Below are 25043 nucleotides of genomic sequence, written 5' to 3' on the forward strand. Positions count from 1 at the left end.
TTGGGTTATGTTACGGCCTTGGTCTGATTTGTTCTGGGAACACTATCTAACTAATTAACTATACATTTTATTATCTTGTTTCGCATGAAACTGGGCGCCGATTCTGTGAACTTGAACCCTGAAGTATAGATATTATAATCATAATTGGTATACGTATATACAGGAATATTATTTCTGCAAATAATAATGCAGCTGGAATAATAGATGCAACCTTTTTTACGTCGCAATTTTTTTGAATACAAACACCCCTGAGAATTCGCTCCCAATGGGAATACATTGCCATTTATAAAAGAAAAGTCGCAGATGTCACATCGCTAATAATATTAAAAATATCTGAACAATTTATTCATTTCTTCTAATACCAATAGCTATTTGCCGAATTTGCTGTCTACGTGATTCTGCAAATAGTAATAAACACGTGGACACCCTTATTTGAGTTGAAATGTGTTTCGATTTGGCAAAAGTCAGGGCGACATTAATTGAACTAAATTAACATTTGTAATTCTCGTCATTATTACTATCTTAACTAAGCATAAAGGGATTAGATTTGACTGGCATTTTTGTTACTTTGTGTTTGTTGAAATTAAAACCATACCGATTTAAAAATATTCCACTCTACAAGGTACATTACGAGTCATGTAGGCTGTTCAATGGAAACCTGCGGGTAAAAACTGCGGGGCGAAAACAAGTTATGTGAAGTTGCAATGAAGTTATTGACCTATGGTTTTGAAGGTTACTCAAAATTCAAAACTGTTGTTAAATTTTTTCACGCTTTTATGACCACCCATTTTTTTGGATTTGAATCACGAAATTGTTAAGATATAATATTAACTTTGGTATTTTTGTTTAGATGGAGGCAAAACAAGAGGAGGGTTCTGAATCTGACGGATCTGGTATGGACAGCGACGATCCTCTCACAACGACCGATACTAAATATGGAAAAAGTTTCAGGTAAGTTACATTATTTGACGACGTGTTTTTTTTACGCAATCGGAAAAGTATATATGTATTTAGGGCATTATAATTTAGGGCGCTAAATCTAAGTAATTGTTAGCTCGTTCCCGCCTTTTAATTATGCATAATACCTACAAATTGCAAAGATTATCATAGAAGTAGTAAACCGTTAACGTGGAAAATTAATGACTTAGATTTGTTTCTGCCATTAGATTGTGATATCGAATGTTAATTTTCATAAGTTAATATGTAGGTATATATCAATATTGTATTACAAAAAATATTTACGTATATCTCACAAGAAGTGATCAATCTTACCCATCAATAGAACAACTTTGATCTCTAACAATGATTTAAATTAAAAAAAGTATGACGATGTTTTGTCATTTGTTAAATAATAATTAATTAATCGTAAGCATTGAAGTTATCAATTATATTCGTACACGTGTGTGACGGCATAATTGAATAAGCGGGTCCACACAGAGCGAGCAGCATCGCGAAGCAATTGAAAGAAAGAAAAACATTTCATCCAACAGACAGAAAAAAAAAACAAAATAATATGCAACAGACAAAATAAATAAAAATAGGAAATGTCCGCTATAGTAATATTATACATAATAGCTCTGTATAAGTGCACATGGCACGGTCGAGGAAAAAAACGTGTGTCCACATTTTCCTCGGCCGAGTCACGTCCACACTGATCGAGCCGCTGTTGCAGCAATTGCTTCGCGAGGCTGCTCGCTCTGTGTAGACCCGCCTAATGGGAACTGCGATCAAATACATAATGTATGAGTACCATGGGCTTTCGATGACATACTTTTATAGGTACTTAATCTACGTCATTCTATTAAAATTTGTTATTTATGAACGTGATAATAGATGTCGTGAAGAAATTATGATGTGTTGATAAATCTTTTTCTCAATTGTTACTTATATTCAAGTGTTTTGAATGTATGGGTGGAAAAGTTTTGCGGTCTAGGTACCAGCCCATATTTCGGAATATTAAATTATCTCGTTCATTCAAACAGCGACGTTAATTAGTATTGCTGGCTGATAGATGAGTGAATATAGACATGCCATGATTTCGTGAGATTGAGTAACCCTCAACTTATATAAAATGAGTAGATGAGGTGGTCACGAATAAAATAGATGCTACTAAAGTTTTACCCGAAATACGATACAATTATCACAGTCATGTCAGGTCAATATATCGTGTAATGTGAACTCACGATTTGTACAGAAATCCTTGAATTTTCATGAAATAGACTAAATTTTATTGTCTAAACTTCTAAAGGATGACCGGTTGCGCCTAAGGCTTGCGAAGTGCCCTCGGGGTGCACTAGATTGATCACGTGATAGGAACATTTGAATATGTTGAATTATTTCTACTGGTATACGATTTTATACGACTGTCAGATATAAATGCTGAACTTTATGTTGTAATTTGGTATGCATTGATAATCTATTAAAATTGACATGTGATAAAACTTCGACCTGGCATGGAAATTCAGTGATATATTTTGGAATTTAAAAATAGACAATATGCTTTTTTTTTAAGTGGATATTAGATTAGAATTATTGTTAGCAGATCCTGGAGTGAATCTCCCAAATTTGTGTGCGTGTTAAACCTATTAAAATAAATAATTATCTTATATATATAAAATTCTCGTGTCACAATGTTAGTATGCATACTCCTCCGAAACGGGTGGACCGATTCTCATGAAATTTTCTGTGCATATCGGGTAAGTCTGAGAATCGGCCAACATCTATTTTTCATATGTACCACGGGCGAAGCCGGGGCGGACCGCTAGTTATAATATATAAATTTATTATTACCAAATAAAGTCCAGTATATCCAAGAAGATGGATGTTTTGGATAAACATCTAACTCTACATAGTTTTTTATCATTATTCCACAACCTATTATACTAATTACCTCAATATTACCAATTAATCCTATTCGCAGGCATTTCACACGAGAAGCTCTTCCCCGTTTGGACAACTATAGAAATGTATTGTCCCTGCACGCTGCGCCACGACCAACATTGGATGAGCTCCACAATGCTTCGCTGTCTAGGAAGGTCAGGGTCACTTCAATTTGGTCATCTCTATCTGTACAAAATTCTCGTGTCACAATTTTAGTTATCATACACCTTAAAAATGGCTGGACCGAGTCACATGAAATTTTATGTGGCTGTTGGGTAGATCTAAGAATCGGCTAATATCTATTTTTTATACCTCTAAAGTCTAAGTGATTGTAAGACAGAATAACATCTGCCGGGACTATTTGTAATAATATAGGTTTACTATACAGGAGTTGGTTTTAAATTTTGTTATACCTATTTACGATGCAATTTGTTAGTTACGAATGTAGAGTAGAAGGTAAACTTGTTACAGGTATGGCTCAGTGTTCTTACTTGTTTTACGAAATTGTTTACAATCTATACTAATATTATAAAGCTGAAGAGTTTGTTTGTTTGAACGCGCTAATCTCAGGAACTTATACTGGTCCGATTTGTAAAAATTCTTTCGGTGTTAGATAGCCCATTTATCGAGGAAGGCTATCGGCTACATATCATTACGCTAAGACCAACAGGAGCGGAGCCACGCGGGTGAAACCGCGAAGTGCAGCTAGTACAGAATATAATCAGTCTGAAAATACACTTTGACTGGCCTTTAAGGCGTTTGATATTCAAAAAGTTGAGACTATAAAACCACAGCTGAATATTTCAAGCGTAACTTTTTAATTAACAATTTTATGGCTAATATTAGCACCTGTAGCAAATATTTACTTTAATCTTTCAAAAATATTTTAAACTCTGGTCTGGTAAGAGTCACAGATAATATAAATACACATATAATATCTATGGTAGAGTGGTATAGTCTATCGTCTATGATCACAACGAAGCCCTTAATTTGCAACGGATTTGCATTTGATATATCGAAATATAAACATGGTCTTGTATTATGTGTTGTTTAAGCTCAGTTAAACATGCATCTATTGAGAAGTGTAAACGTTTAGGTGTTTAGAACACCTGAATCAATATGTACTTGTTATTGTCATTAATTACAGAATTTAAAAGCCTTTTACGATGTATATGTTACCGGCCAAACCCGATTTCAGGACAAACTAGTTTTGCCTAGGCTAAACTAGTTCGTCCTATACACGATCGGATGAACTGGTATAGCCTAGGCCAAACTAGTTCATCATAAGACCATTAGGATAAATCAGTTCATGCTAGGCCATTTTTTTTTGCGTGTCGACGGAGCCCCGCTGCCTATTTCTGTGTAGTTTTTTTTTAAGAAACCTAACCTAACCTCACCTAACCTAAACCTAACGTATTTATTTTAGGATAAACTAGTATGGCCTAGCCTGAACTGATTTATCCTATTGGTACGAACTAGTTTAGCCTAGGCAAAAATAGTTTGTCCTGAAATTGGGTTTGGCCGGTAACATATACAGGGTGTACCAAAAAGTAGTGATGAACGGAAGCTGAGAGGTAGAGGACCTAGAGGGCTATCCGAATCACCCCCATGTATGTTATGCGATTTTTCGTATTTTCGGAGTTATGACGTTTTTTTTCAATTTTTCACCTATCGCCGAGTACGATGATATTTTCACTCATGCTGACGTCAATGATTGCGGAAGATGCTTGATTTTTTTTTGTGTGCTAAGCTGAAAGATAGGCCAATTCAGTATGGTAACATTTACTATCGTTAGATCTTTGAATGGAATAAAAAAAAGAATTAAATGGCAAGAAAGATAAAATTACCCAGTATGTTCACCACTTCAAGGGCCCGTAAAAAAATAAAATCACATAAAAAAAGTTTTCCGTTTGAATTTTAAAAACTTGCTCTATCTATCAGATAGCTACCCTGAAAATTTCATTTTATTGTTCAGAAGGCTTCAATCGAAAAATTTAAATCTAAATGTGGTAAGTGCAAAAATTGAATTAACATGATGATCATTAAAACCAATAAATAGGTGTTTATTTACCAGAAATTTTTAAAATAACCCCGCTGTTGCTCAATGCAAGTGCGACATCACCGTAAAAAGTTGTCTTTTAAATGTCTGAATGCCCTTTTATCATTTTTAATGGTTTCTTCTGCTACTATGAATTTCCGGGTTATTTCGTCCAAATTGTGGCAGTCTCTCGTCTTTATAGTATTCCCACGGAAAAAAATCAATATGGTTTATGTCCGGAGACCGTGCAGGCCAGGCTAAAGGGTAAAGATACCCTGAAAGATGCATTGGTCGTTGCAGCCTGCGCATGCGCCGGTGACGCCTGCCTTAAAGCCTGGCCTCTACGGTCCCTCGACCTAAACCCCATTGATTTGATTCAATGGGAATACTAAAAAGACCTCGGCTACTTGAGAGAATGCCACAATTTGGACGAAATAACCCGGAAATTCATAGTAGCAGAAGAAACCATTAAAAATGATAAAAGGGCATTCAGACATTTAAAAGACAACTTTTTACGGTGATGTCGCACTTGCACTGAGCAACAGCGGGGTTATTTTAAAAATTTCTCGTAATTTAACACCTATTTATTGGTTTTAATGATCATCATGTTAATTCAATTTTTGCACTTACCACATTTAGATTTAAATTTTTCGATTGAAGCCTTCTGAATAATAAAATGAAATTTTCAGGGTAGCTATCTGATAGATAGAGCAAGTTTTTAAAATTCAAACGGAAAACTTTTTTTATGTGATTTTATTTTTTTACGGGCCCTTGAAGTGGTGAACATACTGGGTAATTTTATCTTTCTTGCCATTTAATTCTTTTTTTTATTCCATTCAAAGATCTAACGATAGTAAATGTTACCATACTGAATTGGCCTATCTTTCAGCTTAGCACACAAAAAAAAATCAAGCATCTTCCGCAATCATTGACGTCAGCATGAGTGAAAATATCATCGTACTCGGCGATAGGTGAAAAATTGAAAAAAACGTCATAACTCCGAAAATACGAAAAATCGCATAACATACATGGGGGTGATTCGGATAGCCCTCTAGTTCCTCTACCTCTCAGCTTCCGTTCATCACTACTTTTTGGTACACCCTGTATAATATATAGGTACCAGTTAAATCGTAGGTTTTAAATGAATATCTCTTGAAGACACATTTTCATTGAGGATCATAGATTCTTTAGCGTTTGCAGGTTTACAGACTTGTTTTCTGTTTAACTTACGAAAAATGTAATTCAGTCTGATCAGTTCGATGTAAGAATAAAATATAATTATGCATCGGCTTTAATATGTGAATAGTTATAATAATAATTGCTATTATTGAAAATCTTGGCGACAATCGTAGGAAATATGGTATGCGTAAAAATACCGTGAAAAATGCGTTTATGTACACTTTACAAGGCTGTATATTGTACAGTAATTATTGACCATTACTAGAATTTAAACAATTTGTTTCACTTTGTGTTAATGAATAACAAATATACATGAGAATTGTTCTAGTTATAATGCTATTATCTGTGCTATCGTAATCTCAGATACACTAATATTGTCATAGATTGTTAGGAACTGTTTGTAGTACTCTATTTGCAATATTAGCAAATTTAAATTTGAATTTGATAAGTACTTAGTACGTTAAAGTTATATATTTAGTTTACTAGTGGACTATTCCAATTTTGCAATATTGTTTAATCTAAACACATAATAAATTATGAATAGTTTAAGTAATAAGAAAATCCGTCTCCAAATTGTGCGCAAGCCTACATAATTTGCTAGTACAACCGCCTCTATTAATAAGTAGTAATGTTTAAGACATTACAATCCGTGACTAATTTAGCACAAGCCGACACACTACACAGCTTGCTATAATCAAATCAATCACTACTTCTAATAAGAATGTCACCTTAAACATAGCCTACGAAAGCTAGTTAAAATCCGGTTGCCACTGTGGGTTGCCAGTACGAGCAAGTCACGTGTATAATTTAATTAATCCAATAAATTTCCAGCATTACAATGATTCAATTATATGCACCGGAGCGATAAGATTGTTTAGGTAATGTGCGGCTTCGCTAACTAGGTTATCGGAAGTCAAGGTGAAGGGTAGTTACGCGTGTGCTTGCGTCTTGGGGTATTTTATTTTAGAATTAATTTGCTTATGCAATTAATTTGTTAATAATGTTACAAATGTTTGTTTTTTTATTTTAACTCCATTTTGTCATCCTTTACCGAATTTTGATGGTCGAAGATTTCAGATTTCTCGTCACATGTAAACAGTCCATATCAAAAGACCTATCTATCGTATTCGTCTCTCTATTGAATCTTTTAGGAGAAATAATTCATATCTATAATTGAACGCCCGCATCAAGTGTCAATTAAGTTATTAATCGAGTTAATATGAAATCATGATCACATTTCCATCGCCCAATTAGAGATTAATACTGCCGTAGTTGTGTAGAGGTCGATCCAACGACCTAAGGTTAACCGAGCGTCAGTCGGCGTCTTGTTATATCAATGTCGTAATTAATCGATGATCATCAATTAGGCACAATTGCAGGTACGCTTACAATAGCACTGTAGTAACTAGTATAATCTGCGGTAGTACAATCAGTGGATGTAGGTAGAAAAGAAATAGAGTCGCATAGATTGTTTGGCCTATACTTTTTCAGTAGGATTATCAACGTTAATATGTTTTAGATACTGGAGATGTAATGGATGGCTGCTGGGCACGATGAATAGTATTAACAATAGTAAAACTTCTTCGAAAAGATCAATGAATGATTTTCTTTTGGAAGGAGTCTTTGCAGATTCAATGCTTCTGGAGTTTTCTAAGAGATTCAACAGTAAAGCTGTCCGTGTCCGTGATAAATCAGGCAGTCAAACAGCTAATCAGTCAGTTTATTCTTTTATTAGTTTCAATTACCTCAATCCGTTACTGCGAACATATACTCGCGAAGTGCAGAAAAAGAAGCCCCACAGTTCAAGTTTACCTCTTAATTAGAGAAAATCTGATGAGCAAATTATTGCGCAGTATCGTCCTACTGCAGTAGATCTAAGTCAATTTTTCTAATTAACCTGGTCACAGGTCGCCCTTTAGTTTGAAGTGCATTCCTTGATGAGGCAATTAATGCATATTAAATTTTTTATGGCCATGGCTCTATGATTTGTGAGTCAGAGTATACTGGAGTCATAAATCCTTAATTAATAACTCAGACCCCGGAATCACAGACACAATAGAAAATCTATTGTGTCGTGGACCGATCGGGCCGTTCGGGGCTCAATGGGTTAAATAATTATTATCCTAATATCCTTCCATTGGAGAAGACTATTTACGCTAAAACAACTCTCCTAGATATCTGTCCACTATATACGTGTCAGGCTCAATCAAATTATCATTCTAATGCGTGCGTGCTCTATGAATTTGAAGTGTTCAGACATTTTTAATAGATGATAAAAACATGCGGGACTTGAGAAAAATGCATCGATTCCAAGAATTGTTTCATGTTAATGTACCTAGTTAGAATTCGATTTATTCGACATAGGTATGCGATACTTGCAGTAATCACTGCGAAGAAATAAGTAATAATACAATTAATTGGATCTCTAGTAATCTAGTTAATGTTGTAATCGGTTTCGATATTGATCCGCAGAGAACTGCATAAAATTGGATGAATTGAAAATGAACGATATTCTTTGTAAATCTGCATCTTCGGCTAAAATTGACTATATTGATTTGGATGGTGGATTAATAAGCTCAAAATTCTTACAGTAAAAAAAATAATAAGCTCGTTAAACATATTTTTAGAACTGAAGAGCTGAAAATAAAATATGTGTTAGCTTTTAAAGAAGATTGAAATTCAGACATTAAATTGGCCAAGTGCAGAGATACGGAGCTGGTTTATAGGCTACTTCCTATCTCTTGGAAGTATTTTAAAAATAGCATTGAATAAGATGTACGTAATAAGAGAAGACTAAATAAAGACGTTAAAAAAGGATGTACTACTTAAGTTGATAATGTGGATTATAATGAAAATAGTATCATGATTGTCTAGGTAGCTATTATAACATGGTCAGACATGGATTCGGATTATTTTTATGCCTAATTCCAGCCTACGTAAGTTATTCAACTAACCAACTTTGCTCGCCTAACTTACAAAGTAACACTTATTATATTTATGTTATCTCTCCAAAATAAATAAAAGAATTGTAAGGAAGCGGAATAAATGTCCCATCTGCCAACCCGCATTTGGCCAGCATTTGTGGATTACGGCCTGTTTCCTTACGGGAGGCCTGTGTCTCAGCAGTGGGAGTATAATGGACTGATGATGATGGGCATTTGTCCCATCATCATCAGCCCGTTTCCTTGCAATTCCAATGATTTCAGTGAACTTTTTCAACATTAAAACAATAACCTAATAAAATTTGACCATCAAGTACATTTTGAAGCTGGGAATAATCGTTTCGTTTGTAAATAAATGATGGACTGTAATACCATACTTATAGTGGTAATATATCATCTATTGCAAGCCCTTGTTGACGGCTGTATATTTCCAGCCAGGCCAGACCCTGGAGAAGGACATGGGTGTGATGGCGCCGCCGTCGCCCAACGTCAAGTTTGGTTGGATCAAGGGCGTGCTGATGAGATGCCTGCTCAATATATGGGGGGTGATGCTGTTTCTGCGACTGTCTTGGGTCGTGGGGCAGGCGGGGATTGGTAAGTTTTTGGTAGAAGTTGTTGAATTATACAGTTTTAAGACATTGGGACACTTAGGGGGCGGAAACGATCAAGGTAGATAGGTGGAAACGATGAAGAAAGATAGTATACCTATTCTTTTTGATTTTAGGATACTATTTTATTCTAAATTGATAGAAGAAAAAGAAAATTCTATTATTATTGATATGTATATTATGATAGTCTATGATATATTGAATTTTTTTGAAGAAAATAATCTAGGTATACAGGGTGTCCCACTATTGGTATACTAAGCGCGAAGGAACTTGTAGTTTTGCATACACTGATCACGTAAAAAATACTTAAAAAAAAATTACGTCCAAAATTTTTTGCTAAATTTTTCCTGAAAATCCATGTTTTCTTCTCTAGCTTCGCGCAGCCGGCATATACCGCTTCTCTAATATGAGCATTTTATCTATGAAAACATAATCTTAAACGATAGCTCACGTGCTGGTGGCAAAGTTGGGCGGCTCGCTTGTTATGGGTGTACACATAGAGTTTTAAGAATTCATCTATTTGAAAAAAAAAAATGCGTCTGGAATTTTTTAATTATTTTTTACGTACTCAGCGTATGCAAAACTATAACCTCCTTTGAGCTTAGTATACCAACAGTGGGACACCCTGTATATTATATATCTAGTAATTAAAAAATAATTTCCTTCATAGAAACGAAATGAAGGATAGTTTGGGAGTTCGAATGAAATAACAAAATGTGATAACAAATAGCTAATTCATTAGTAATTCATGTGTTCGTTTCATTGAACTCATGCAAAAAATGAAGGTTAATATGTCATACACAATTAAAAGTATTTTGTATAATTTTAATTTTTAGTACTTAGTTAGTAGTTTTGCAATTATACATATATTTATTTATTTTCACAGGTCAAGCAATTCTTCTTATATTGACGACATCTGTAGTGACTACGATTACGGCGCTATCTATGTCTGCTATTAGTACTAATGGAGTTATTAAAGGAGGTAAGTTATTAATAATTATTATGTAACAATTTTTATATTGATAGACTTAATTCCTATTTTCAAATCTTAATCTATTAGAAAAACTTTAAAACAGTTCTTCAGAATGTCCCATATTTTTTAATGTAGGATAATCGAAAGCTACGTCTTGAAAAAAAAAAAAAATTCTAATTTCATAAATTAAAACGATCTCTTAAATTTTTTGTTTTAACCTCATTCCTCAAGTAACGTAAAATACATGACGAAATAATTTCGCACAATGGGTACGCACGACCAAAGTTGCTCCATTCCCTTCAAGTTTCATTTTCTTTTCAAAGTCCATTTATAAGGTTTCATCAATTGTATATTTACCCAAATTCGTCATAGTACAGTAAGTACTATACACGTGCCAATATAAGAAAAGGACAGATCATATTTGAAACTATGTATATTAAAAAAAATATTACACACCAACTGTGTAAGTACACTTTGCGTTGAGAGAAAAAAATTCAAGGTCGCGTCATGGCAATACCGTCACGTCACGGAGCAAGGCGACGATTTTCGTATCTTTGAATCTTGCCAAAGAAGTTTCACTTCAGACACGTGTGCTCACACGCTCTTTCTTTATAAAAAAAAACACCCTTAAACATGTTTTGTACCTTAATAACACCCTTACATGTTTTGCACCTTAATAAGAAAAAAAAAGACGGGTTGCACTCCGGGAGTGCCGGCAGAAGTGAAAACTTGATTATTATCGTTGAGCATGTTTGATATCCATCCGTCTTACGCTTTTTCGATCAGGTCACGTGTCCTGACGTGAGTTTAAGGTTTTTATACCCATTACAGAAAAAGTGCTCAACGCCGCTAAAGAAGTTTTCACTCCAATAATTTATTTTATTTTTTTGTTATTTGCAGGCGGTACCTACTACATGATATCCCGGTCTCTCGGGCCAGAGTTTGGCGGTTCTATAGGGCTCATATTCTCTATGGCGAACGCGGTAGCGTGCGCTATGTATGTGGTCGGATTTGGGGAATCGCTTATAACACTTATTCCAGAATCAGCTTATATGGTCAGCAAGAGCTGGGTGAGTAATAAAAAAAAGAATAAAAATATTGAAAACTAGCTGTGCCATGCGGTTTCACCCGCAGTGCTCCACTCCTGTTGGTCTTAGCGTGATAATAACTTGTAAGTTGTAGCCTATAGCCTTTTTCGATAAATGGGCTATCTAACACCGAAATAATTTTTCAAATCGGACCAGTAGTTCCTGAGATTAGCGCGTTCAAACAAACAGATAAACTCTTCAGCTTTAAAATATTAAAGTATAGATAGATAAAAAAAGTATCTTAGGGTTCAGCCAGTCGCTCATAATGGTCCTTTATGAGACGGCATGTGTATACGATGTAAGAGCTTGGTGAGTTGTGAAAAAAATCTAACAGGAAAATTTAAAATTTGAAATTGGAATGTTTATTAATTGTCTCCAAATTGTCTCACGTGATCGACGAATAGCGTTTGTGGCCAGCAACAGCTGGCTGGGTAATAAAAAAAAAAAAGAAAAAATGAACGTTGGAAAAGTTTTAATGGTTGAAATTTTTTATAAATTTCATCGTGTGCATGTGACAAGCAAGTGAAGTGCGCGTGTACTAGTATTTCCATGAATTTTTGTAAATGATTAATTTATAAGAATTAAAACTTGTTTGACTTTACAGGACTTTACCTTGTTGTCTTAATAACATCGCATTTTTCGTTAAGTTTATAAGAATAATTTTCATTCTTTATAAATTAATATATTAATATGTAAAGTAAAATAAAGAATGAAAATTATTACAAAAAATATTAGAATGAATATATTTTCGTTCATTGAATTCGACTGTATTTCGCATTCGGTTTATGCATATTGCGGATTAATAGTTAAATCTTTAAAGTGTGCAAGTCTGTAGACTTCAATATGTAAAAATATTTATATAATATGCGACATACGTAATAATCAACAAAAATAGGTTATGATGACATACAAACATAGATAATATTAAAGAATTTCAATACGTATTATATTAATTCTTTAGTGTAGTCGAATATATTTGATAATTTCGAAGTTCCTCACAAGTCTTCGGTAGTATAGTGGTCAGTATCCCCGCCTGTCACGCGGGAGACCGGGGTTCGATTCCCCGCCGGAGAGAACACTTTTTTATTTTTATTTTTTGTATATTATTTATCCAATATAATTTTTGGATTAATATCAGCGAAATAAATTTAAATATTTTTTTTAATAAAATTTTGAAGTTGGAAATTTTACTTGTATTGTACCTTGCTTACTTTTATTGTATGAAAGACTTGAACAGAAATGCTTTTATATAATATTTTGTTTAAAAAAAATTAAACATTTTTTTATTCGGATGTGGTTTGAAATTAACTTCAAAAGTAAAAAAGTTAAGCAGTCATACAAACTTACACTTGACTTATATATTTTCTTCCGTCTGTCCTCCAAATACGTTAAAACATCATGATCTTATTTACATTTTAAGTTGTATATTATTAATTAATAAGTGACATAATATTATTACATATAATAATTTATTGTACTATTATGTAATTACTTCTACTTAATCTAATAATTATTGTCTTTCTGTTTCTCAATTTATTATCTCGCTTCTTTGCCTTCTCCCTGTGGTTGCCTGGCAGAAATAGCTGCATAGTGATAAGGCCGCCCTTTGTGCTTTTGTTTATTGTAAATTGTTATTTTATGTACCTGGTTTATTGCACAATAAAGTGTTACATAAATAAATAACTAATTTAAAAGTATACTGTTTTTACAGGACCAAGCAATCTACGGCTGTATAACAATAGTCCTCCTAACTGGTATAGTGATAGTAGGACTAGAGTGGGAGGCGAAAGCTCAAATAGTGCTATTGTTCATACTGTTAGCGGCGATCGCAGATTTTTGTATAGGAGCCATTATAGGACCGACCAGCGATGATGAGATCGCGCAAGGATTCGTGGGGTTTAATAGTGAGTATAAAAAACCCACAAAAATTAAAAAAAAGAACGTATTTTTAATTGTGTTTGCCACTTCTGCTTTTTGTGTGAGCGGCTATTAAGCCTAAGCGGGCTGGTGCGTAGTGCGTGATGGCTATTAAGTCAGGTGTAATATTTTTAAATTGAGCAATAGAGATTAATTAAACGTGTATAAGGTCGAGCGTATCGATCGCATTATTTTTCTGAATACCGAATCCTTTATTATTCTACAATGACATCTGGTAAATGTTTTTAAATAATATTTTATAGCAAATTAGTTGTGCAAATGAATTATTTATCCAGTTTCATATGATTTATTTTATTTGTTGTAATTTTGTAAAAAAATGTTGTGTTAAATATTTTCTCTACTTTTTCAGTGACGGTCTTCCAAGAGAACTTAGGACCTGATTACAGATACTTTGAGGGAGTGGAACATAATTTCTTCTCAGTATTTTCAATATTCTTCCCGGCGGCCACTGGGATACTCGCGGGAGCTAATATTTCTGGTGATTTGAAGGTATTTTGAAATTATTATTTTTTTCAGAAATTTTTACAAAATATGTGTCACTAAAAATATTTTTTTTTTTCTAATTCGTATCGTTATATTGTTCTATTTATTAATATTTTATGTTATTTTAGGTTCCTAATTGATATAATAATCATATCGTATTTTCATAAACACTTGTTCGATTACTGTATACTGTATAGTGCTATTGTCATAATTATGTTGTCTGTGTCGTTTGCTTACTTTATTTTTCAACAGATTTGAAATGCAATATATTAATTTTACTTTCAAACATTGTTTGTTTTAAAGTAAAAATTCAATTCTTTACTTTTGAAAGAAACTTCTTTAGGCGCGTTGAGAGTAAAATTTTAATTTGTAAACATCATGGAGTAAGACGACGATTTTGGCATCTTTCATGACGACGGCGATCATTGAATCTCGCCAAAGAAGTTTCACTTCTGACACGTTTCCTCCGCACATACGTTCTTTTTTAATCCAAATTAACTATATACATAAATAATCTATTTTTGAAGTGAAAACTTCTTTAGCGGCGTTGGGTATAAAATCTTAAACTCGCGTCAGGACACGTGACCTGATCGAAAAAGCGTAAGACGGATGAATATCAAACATGCTCAACGTTAATAATCAAGTTTTCACTTCTGCCGGCACTCCCGGACTGCAACCCGTCTTTTTTTATTACATATCAAATAAAACTACATTTCCCCTCCCAGGATCCACAAAAGTCGATACCCAAGGGCACACTACTAGCAATACTACTGACTACAATATCGTACGTGGGTATAGCGGTTGTGGCGGGCTGGTGCGTGGTGCGCGACGCGAGTGGGGTGGTGGGGAATACCACGTGTGTGGGCGCGTGCGAGTACGGTCTGCAGCATAGTAATGATGTGAGTAGCGTCAGCAGAGAAGAAAATGATTTTTTTTAGTGTGTTGGGATTTTTTATTAGGCGGCAAGGAAAAGTGTGAGTAGCGGCAGCATAGAACATGAGTTTTATAGTAGTTTTAAGCTATTGCATAGCTTGTATCGCGGGCCTTGAGCATGGGGACCGAATCCAGAAATTGCGTAACGAAAAAACCTCACGCTCCCCACTCCGACGGGCGCGGAGGTGTGGCTTGAAGGCATAGCATGCAACAGCTTTACCGCGGCAGTCCCCGAGTGACACACGTCTTTTTTTATTTAAGAATGGATTTTTTTTATTAGTTATTTTATTAGCAACAGTATTTTGTTAGTATATGGGTACAGTCTGCAACGTACTTATGATGTATCATGTGAGTAAGTAATAGGTTATAATAAAAGCAGCGGTGGGAGGCTGTATGCATACTGCCATAGTGTGGATATGGTCTAATTAACGATGTAAATACCGGACTTTGGATAGGAAGCATAGTTTGTTTAGAAATGTGCTATATATAGTAAAACTTGACATAATATTTTTAATCGTACATGTTATTTTATACTATACTTTGTTTGTCTAGTTATCTTATTAAGGTTTACCTTGATATTAATATACTATTTTTGAATTGCAGGTAATCAGGCTAGTATCAGCGTGGGGTCCGCTGATCTACGGCGGATGCTTCGCCGCCACGCTTTCTTCCGCGCTCGCTTCGCTCGTCTCCGCGCCTAAAGTTTTTCAGGTATTTACCATGTTATGAAGATTATTTTACTTTTCTTTGGGATATAATTTAGTATCTATACTAATATTATAAAAGAGGTTTGGTTTTCACGCATAAACTACTGGACCGATTTTGATGAAATTTGGCACAGATAATCTTTAGACCCTGAGAAAGAACACAGGCTACCTTTTATTGCGAAATATGTACCACGGGAGAAGCCGGGCTGGACCGCTAGTCTTTGATAAAATATTATAGCTTATATTCAAAGAGTGAAATAATTAACATAAAAAATGACGGTGTTTTTTTTACTCAATCATGAGTAACTTATTCTTTTTTAATAAATCTTTTTGAAAATAATTTATGTGTATGTACCTACATTGCTTATAATATATGATATATCATTAAAATTTCAAATAAATAACACATCATTATTATATTAATTTTTTTTCAGGCTCTATGTCAAGATAAACTTTACCCGTATTTAGAATTCTTCGCGAAAGGCTACGGCAGCAACAACGAGCCGGTGCGCGGATATGCGCTCACCTTTATAATCGCTGTGGCTTTTATTTTGATGGGTGAGATATATTTTATTCTTTACTATTTGGCTATGAATTTAATTTGATATGGATGTTATTTATATTGGTTTAATAAGTGGCGTAATTATGATCGGATCGATTTGAAGTTTTAACTTAAGTAGCAGTTAGTCGAAACTACAAACTAACTCGTAGTAAAATGTAATAATAGTAAAACAAAATCCTATAAATTTTGTGCAAGATATTAATACAAAATATTCTATACTAGCGGTCCACCCCGGCTTCGCCCGTGGTACATATATCGCAATAAAAGGTAGCCTATGTTCTTTTTCAGGGTCTAAAGATTATCTGTGCCAAATTTCATTAAAATCGGTCCAGTAGTTTATGCGTGAAAACCTTACATACATACATACAAACCTTTCCACTTTATAATCTTATATATAAAAATGAATCGCAAAATGTGTTGGTAAGCGCATAACTCGAGAACGGCTGAACCGATTTCGATAATTCTTTTTTTATTATATTCCTTGAAGTACGAGGATGGTTCTTATGTAGAGAAAACCTAAACATGTACCACGGGCGAAGCCGGGGCGGACCGCTAGTATTAGTATAGATATTTTTTTATGCAGAATTTTCGACAATACTTTTGTTCCCAAACGTTTGAATTTATTTAAGGAATTAAATATATTTTATTTCAATCCAACAGGTGGGCTGAATCAAATAGCGCCTTTGATATCGAATTTTTTCTTGGCTGCGTACGCGCTGATCAACTTCGCCACTTTCCACGCGAGTTTAGCGAAACCAGTGGGGTGGAGACCTACTTTTAGAGTAAGTATTTAAATAATAATAATTATTTAATTTAGAAGAGATTTGTTACTGATTATTTTGTAGTTTAAAATAACTTCAAAACGTTTTAACTATTATTCGGAATAATCTAATATCCATCCACATGTTATGAAATTAAAAAATATATGTAAATAAATTATTCTACATGATGTTTATTTTAAATGTTAATTCATCCTTTTTCAAATCATTTTTTTGATTCCCCACCTGTACCCAAAGACAGAGATCATCGTAGGAGCTTGTTTACGATTTTGTGACTTATATATTTTGTGAGCTACGTAATAGTAAAGAAATATACATCAATAAGTTTATTTATATAAGTATATATTTAAAATTTTACATGTATGTTTATCAGCCATCTGGTTTCCATAACACAAGCGAAATGCTTAGTATGGGATTAGATAGTGTCGTGTGTGAAAAATGTCCTGAAATATTTATTTATTATATATTTTGTCCAATGTAAAATTGTAATTTCAGCTATACAACATGTGGCTATCTTTATTGGGGGCGATGGTATGCGTGGTGATAATGTTCGTGATCTCTTGGGCCACTGCGTTAGTTACTATCGCGTTTTTACTAGCGTTATACCTGTTGGTGTCTTATAGGAAACCTGGTAAGTAAATATTTTTCATTCGTGTATAAAAGAATTTCACATAAAATTAAGAAAGTCTTGACAATATTTGCAAAAATTCGATGGTATGACAGGATATGTATCCGTCATTTATTCTAATGTTTGGACATTGTATTAACAAGAAAAATATTTCTAGAAGACCTCTACTTTTCTACTTTTAACATAAAAACAAACAAGCCCTAGGTATGGTTCTAACACAAATATATTCAGATTTGGTAGTGTCAGTTTAAGTTTATTGAAAAATATTACCGCTGATATTATAATATGATTTTTAAATTAAGACATTTCATTCTGCTTTTCATTATCCAAAGAAATAATTTATTTCTTGTATAGATGTGAACTGGGGATCAACGACGCAAGCACAAACATACAAAACGGCTCTATCCGGAGTGCACCAACTCAACCGGGTCACGGAACATGTCAAGAATTACAGGCGAGTGGTGATAGTCTATTTTAATTATTAAAATAATGTTTATGAAATAGATTGTGTAATTTTTATATCAGCGCCATTTAGAATGCCTGTAGTAAAAAAATAGCCTTATAAAAATGTGCATGTATAAAGCTTCTCAAGAAAAATTGTATTCTACGAAAATATACCTTAAGTCATTAATATAAAGCTCACAATCCTCAAGCCTCAAATCCTGGTGTCAACCGGGTTTGTTTTAATGAAAATATACCTTATTCCACTGTTATAAAATTCTTAATCACAAAGCCTCAAATCCATGTTCTCGACGGGTTTGTGAAATGAAAATGTACCTTATTCCACTGTTATAAAGTTCATAATCACAAAGCCTCAAATCCGTGTTCTCGACGGCTTTGTTAAATGAAAATGTACCTTATTCCACTGTTATAAAGTTCATAATCCCAAAGCTTCAAATCTAAGTTCTCGACGGGTTTGTGAAATGAATTTGTACCTTATTCCAATGATATAAAGTTCATAATCCCTAGGCCTCAAATCCTGGGTTTGTTAAATTAAATTCATAGGCTCTTTATTCCATTGTTCTAGACCATATTTACAGTTTGTGGAATGAAAATATACCTTACTAGCTGCGCCCCGCGGTTTCACCCGCGTGGCTCCGCTCCTGTTGGTCTTATAGCGCGATGATAATATCATCGCGCTTTAGGCTATATATTATGTATATATTATAGCCTACTGCCTATAGCCTATAGCAGCCTCGATAAATGGGCTATTTTTTTCAAATCGGACCAGTAGTTCAAACACACTCTTCAGCTTTATAATATTATTATAGAAAGTATAGATAGATGAGCATAATATTACATAATTATAAAATAAACATTGTATCAGAAATTTAGAACGGAACGTGTTATCTATTTACGGCCAATGGTTATTTCATTCCAATCAATCTGCATAGCAAATTTTATTCAAAACGACTGTGTAGATTTTGCGTGAAATTGACACAAAAATCACATTCATATCCATTCACTATTTAATATTGTTAACATTATATTATTTACATAATATATATATATATATATATATATATATATATATATATATATATATATATATATATATATATATATAAATATTGATTGATTGATCGATCGATCGATTATTGATTGATCAATTATTGATTGACCGATAATTGATTGATCGATTATTGATTGATTGATCGATCGATCGATTGATCAATTGATCGATCGATAAATCGATTGATCGATTATTGATTGATCGATTATTGATTGATCGATTATTGATTGATTGATTATTGATTGAACGATTATTGATTGATCGATTATTGATTGACCGATTATTGATTGATTGATCGATCGATCGATATATCGTTTGATTTATTATTGATTGATCGATTATTGATTGATCGATTATTGATTGATCGAATGATTGATCGATTGATTGATTGAATAATCGATTGAAATGATCGATCGATATATCGATTGATCAATTATTGATTGATCGATTATTGATTGATTGATTATTGATTGACCGATTATTGATTGACCGATTATTGATTGATCGATTATTGATTGACCGATTATTGATTGATCGATTATTGATTGATTGATCCATCGATCGATTGATCAATTGATCGCTCGATGTATCGATTGATCGATTATTGATTGATCGATTATTGATTGATCGATTATTGATTGATCGATTATTGATTGATCGATTATTGATTGATCGATTATTGATTGATAGAATGATTGATCGATTGATTGATTAAATGATCGATCGATATATTGATTGTTCAATTATCTATTGATCGATTATTGATTGATTGATTGATCGATCGATCGATTATTGATTGATCGATTGATCGATTATTGATTGATCGATTATTGATTGATCGATTGATAGATTGATCGATCGATAGATTGATCGATCGATCGATTGATAGATTGATCGATCGATCGATTGATAAATTATTGATTGATCGATTATTGATTGATTTGATTGATCGATCGATATATCGATATATCGATTGATCGATTGATTGATTGATCGATCGATCGAATGATTGATTGATTGATCGATTGATAGATTGATTGACTGATTGATCGATTGATTGATTGATCGATCGATCGAATGATTGATTCATTGATTGAATGATCGATTGATCGATTGATTGATTGATTGATCGATTATTGATTGATCGGTCGATCGATTGATCAATTATTGATTGATCGATTATTGATTGATCGAATGATTGATCGATTGATTGATCAATTGATTGATTGAATGATTATTGATTGATTGATCGATCGATCGATTATTGATTGATCGATTGATCGATTATTGATTGACCGATTATTGATTGACCGATTATTGATTGATCGATTATTGATTGATTGATCGATCGATTGATCGATTGATCGATTGATTGATTGATTGATTGATCGATCGATCGATTGATCGATCGATATTTAGTGTACAGAGGCTGGGGTCTTCAAATTAAGTACCGGATATGCTGAACTACTTTATTACATTTATAATATAAATTTATACTTTATTACACTTAGGTAGGCGAGTGGCAGGCGACTGGCTCTCGCAGGAGTGTCGCCATTCGCCGCGCCACAAACCGCTGAATTTACGATATTCGATTACTGCGAATAATAACACACACTACATACACCCCCTTCTAAAAAAGAAAGAGTGCCGGCAGAAATGAAAACTTGATTATTAACGTTCAGCATGTTTGATATTTTGGAATGGTATCCTTACGCATGGAATATAAGGGCTAAAAAAAAATCCGTCTTACGCTTTTTCGATCAGGCGACGTGTCCTGACGCGAGTTTAAGATTTTATACCCAACGCCGCTAAAGAAGTTTTCACTTCAAAAAGTTATTGTGGGTTATCCATAAGAGATAGACATATACCATCGCGGACTTTTCTGTAGAACTTTTCAATGTGTATAATACTTAGTACAATACATATTTTGATAAAACTCGTAGGGTTCAGCATGCGTTTGCAATGTAAGCGGAAAAAATGTAACTATTTACGACATCACATTAGAAACCTCAAAAATAACAGTACTTCTCCACTATTTAATGTTAAATTATTATACATTTAAACCTTCCTCTTGAATCACTCTATCTATTAATAAAAACCGCATCAAAATCCGTTGCGTAGTTTCAAAGATTTAAGCATACAAAGGGACATAGGGACAGAGAAAGCGACTTTGTTTTATACTATGTAGTGATTCCACTGTTATAAAGTTCATAATCTTCTATATCAGGCCTCAAATACTAGTGCTTACCGGGTTCCCGGGTGAGCGGGCTGTGCTTACCGACTTCACGTATCTACTCACTAAGGGATTATCTCTCATGCTGTGCGGACATGTTGTACAGGTAAAATATGTTTATTATTAAACAAATTAGTGATTATTATAATTTAATAAAGTTGTTTTTAATAGTACGTAGTAAGATGTACAAGAAATTTGAGTTAAAGCAAGTCAAGTGAAATATTTATACACAGTCGATGTTTTATGATAACTATAGAGTTCTTTTGTAATATTTGTTATTATTTTAAAAAATAACAACACTAAGCACGGTGGTAGTCTTATAAAGTGAGCTTCTTTTAAGTACTAGCTGTATAAATCTTAATAAGTTTATTTTTAGAATAATTGCTACTTACACAAATTAATCAAAGCGTTTTTCGTAGAATACATTATTTTAACTTATCTGTATACTAGCGACCCGCCCCGGCTTCGCACGGGTGCAATGCTGGTACTAAATACACTACAGAAAAATTGTGAACGTTGTATAGGTATAAAAATATAGCGGCCCGCTCCGGCCTCCGGCATCGCACGGGTATAAAATACATAGCCGGGCGGCCGCAAACGCTACGTCCTGCAATTTTTAAATCTGTAATATCTTCGAAAATATTCACTTAAATCATACGGTGTAAAGGGCCATATAGATCTATATTAAATGAACAATGTATCCATGGTATTTAATTGGTTAAGGATTAATGCTGTATTGGTTAAAATCGCTTCGAAAATTAGCCATTATTTGTCGTAAAAAGTAAATGACAAAAAAAATGTTATTGTGGGTTATCCATAAGAGATAGACATATACCATCGCGGACTTTTCTGTAGACCTTTTCAATGTGTATAATACTTAGTACATTATTTTGATAAAACTCGTAGGGTTCAGCCTGCGTTTGCAATGTAAGCGGAATAAATGTAATTTTTTACGACATCACATTAGAAACCTCAAAAATAACAGTACTTCTCCACTACTTAATGGATCTTATTATACATATAAACCTTCCTCTTGAATCACTCTATCTATTAAAAAAAACCGCATCAAAATCCGTTGCGTAGTTTCAAAGATTTAAGCGTACAAAGGGACATAGGGACATAGGGACAGGGAAAGCGACTTTGTTTTATACTATGTAGTGATCTATAAATATGTATAATATTTATTAATATTACAGAGTCAAATAAACCACCGAACCCGAGAGGCGTTAACTAACCGAGCTTACCACTGGTTTTCCAAACGCAAGATAAAGGCGTTTTATTGCATCGTCGATGGTGTCGAATTTAAAGATGGCGCTAGTGCTCTTATACAGGTGTGTTATTTATTTATTTATTTAACACTTTATTACACATATTATTTTTAACATACTTATTACTTAATAATTAATATATACATACCTACTATATGATAAACATGTACACATATAAAATAACAATAATTTTTTCCTTCTGATGTAGGGAACCCTAAAATGATAATTTTTTTAAGAAAATGCATTTGTGATTTGACGAATGAATTCAGGCTTTCGAAAGAATTGAAATAATATTCGAAAAATAAAGTTTACAGTGAATTTTCGGTGTGATTTTTTTCATCTTAAAATTTTTAAATGAATGAAATGAAGATATACATAACCAGAAAATGTGTATAAATAAATGTGGATAAACATTCTGTATTCCTTAATAAATGTTACGTAAAATTAATTAATTCGATTTTTAGGCGAGTGGTCTCGGCAAACTAAAACCGAACATACTACTAATGGGCTTCAAGGAGAACTGGCAGACGTGTACATGTGAAGAAGTCTTGGATTACGTCGAAGTTATGCAGTATGTCACTTTTTTGTGTTTTTAATTTCTTAAATAATGCAATATTTTTACGAATTATGATTTGTTGCATAAAACATGGATTACAAATTACAGACAGACAGAATTTTTAATTTTAGCATTTTACTTGGTTTTATGAATAGACAATATTTGATACGCTTATAATTATGAAATGACATAAGACGTGGTCTTGCTAAACTTGTCAGTTATGCAATAATGCACTATGTGCCACAGTTTAATTTTCTTGAATAATTCTGGTATTAATGGACAGTATTATCGATGAAGTCACCCTTTATTTCACCTTTAAACTTTTACCTAATTGGAATTAAGAGTATTTTTAAGCTATTGCATAGCTTCTATCGCGGGCCTTGAGCGCGGGGACCGAATCGAGAAATTCCGTAACGAAAAAACCTCACGCTCCCCACGGGGACGGGCTCGGAGGTGTGGCTTGAAGGCATAGCATGCAATAGCTTTACCGCGGCAGTCCCCGAGTGACACACGTCTTTTTTTGTTTTTTCAGCAAAGCCCTAGACGTGCACATGGCAATAAGTTTGTTACGTGTAGAGGAACGCAGTGGTGATACTTTAGATGCTGACTTGTTAGCAGTATTACGAGATCTTAATGAAAATACTAGAGAACGTAAGTAACAACCCTAACCAATAATCCTCCTTGAATAAGGGACAAAACATCATAAAATTGTGCTTTTTTATAGAACCATTATTTATCCCCTCAACAATTTTATAATTTTCTTAGTTTTTGTCAAATCAAGCTATTTGTAATCTCAAAAACGGTCGGTACCGATTTTTCTAAAATGCTGAAAGGCAGTTGAATGCAATCTGTGCTTTATTTAGAAGAAAAATTGAATTATAGGTTTTCATTCATATATTGTTACTAATGAATATCATTTTGTAAGACATTTTGTGTTTAAAAAGTCATACATTTTATTTAAATCGATCACATTTTGTGATTTTATTGTTGCAGCTACAATTTATCACGGTTTTTTTTAAATGCCGATTTTTGTATCATCAATGTTTATAATGATTTTGCTTATTGTATTAGACAAAGTTTTTAGTAATAAGTGAAGTCCCATGTCCCCTAGTGGGGTAAGGGGCAGATGCATTATACATCTGTTTCACTGATCGATCTGATTCTTTAGGGACAAGTAGGTGGTCAGCCTTCTGTGTCCTACCAGATCGAGACATTTTTTTTTCTTTGTCTCCACCGGAAATCGAACCCAGGACCCCTCAGTGTTACGCTCACGCGTGAACCACTGTACCAAGGAGGCGGTCACGAAGTTTTTAGTAGCATTTCTTATTTACATTGAGTAATAATCAAAGTTAAAAATCTTCTCCTTATAATAAATTCATTCTATTCTCATGATCGAATAAAAATTTGAAGTAAATATTTCCTGTAGGTTTACTTCCCCATTTTTATCAACATCCATTATTTATGGATAGATTTATTTATAATATCATCATGGTAAATTGAAAATCTATGATTTTACGATTAAAATGCGTTTCTAAAATAAGTCCGGTTAAATAAATGTTTGAATTTATAATAACTTTGTCTAATACAAAACATTGTGCTAACACATTGGCTAGGTTCGATGGGCGACAGCCTCAAGGAGTCCAAGTCGAGCGAGAGCTTGAACACACACTCGAGAGGTGAGTTAAATCATTGCTTTTTGTTGTACTTGCATAATATGTTTCATGGTTTTTGTTAT

The 25043-nt window shown here is 33.6% G+C and overlaps 1 protein-coding gene and 1 non-coding gene across 3 annotated transcripts in view; both read left to right on the forward strand.

Moving 5' to 3' along the window:
• Positions 1 to 25043, forward strand: part of Ncc69 (sodium chloride cotransporter 69) — a 40135-nt gene that overhangs the window by 8341 nt on the left and 6751 nt on the right. Inside the window, exons 2-19 of one of the 2 annotated variants that reach the window (XM_090113168.1) lie at positions 851 to 951; positions 2921 to 3035; positions 9474 to 9633; positions 10534 to 10629; positions 11521 to 11690; positions 13420 to 13612; positions 13996 to 14135; positions 14855 to 15028; positions 15666 to 15773; positions 16204 to 16327; positions 16992 to 17113; positions 17606 to 17741; positions 18093 to 18192; positions 21479 to 21590; positions 22681 to 22815; positions 23217 to 23323; positions 23841 to 23959; positions 24922 to 24984. In XM_090113168.1, the coding sequence (XP_089969294.1) occupies positions 851 to 951; positions 2921 to 3035; positions 9474 to 9633; positions 10534 to 10629; positions 11521 to 11690; positions 13420 to 13612; positions 13996 to 14135; positions 14855 to 15028; positions 15666 to 15773; positions 16204 to 16327; positions 16992 to 17113; positions 17606 to 17741; positions 18093 to 18192; positions 21479 to 21590; positions 22681 to 22815; positions 23217 to 23323; positions 23841 to 23959; positions 24922 to 24984 (2275 nt within the window). Of the gene's footprint in view, positions 1 to 850; positions 952 to 2920; positions 3036 to 9473; positions 9634 to 10533; positions 10630 to 11520; positions 11691 to 13419; positions 13613 to 13995; positions 14136 to 14854; positions 15029 to 15665; positions 15774 to 16203; positions 16328 to 16991; positions 17114 to 17605; positions 17742 to 18092; positions 18193 to 21478; positions 21591 to 22680; positions 22816 to 23216; positions 23324 to 23840; positions 23960 to 24921; positions 24985 to 25043 lie in introns of those variants that run through there. The other variant, XM_090113169.1, reaches the window with a different exon arrangement.
• On the forward strand, positions 12711 to 12782 carry TRNAD-GUC (transfer RNA aspartic acid (anticodon GUC)). The gene has a single exon. It is a non-coding gene; the product is annotated as a tRNA-Asp (tRNA).

This window comes from Colias eurytheme, chromosome 19 (assembly GCF_061535395.1).
Source record: "Colias eurytheme isolate Ceu_HAF_F1 chromosome 19, ilColEury1 Martin Lab GWU primary, whole genome shotgun sequence".
In the NCBI taxonomy this organism is placed as follows: Eukaryota; Metazoa; Arthropoda; class Insecta; order Lepidoptera; family Pieridae; genus Colias; species Colias eurytheme.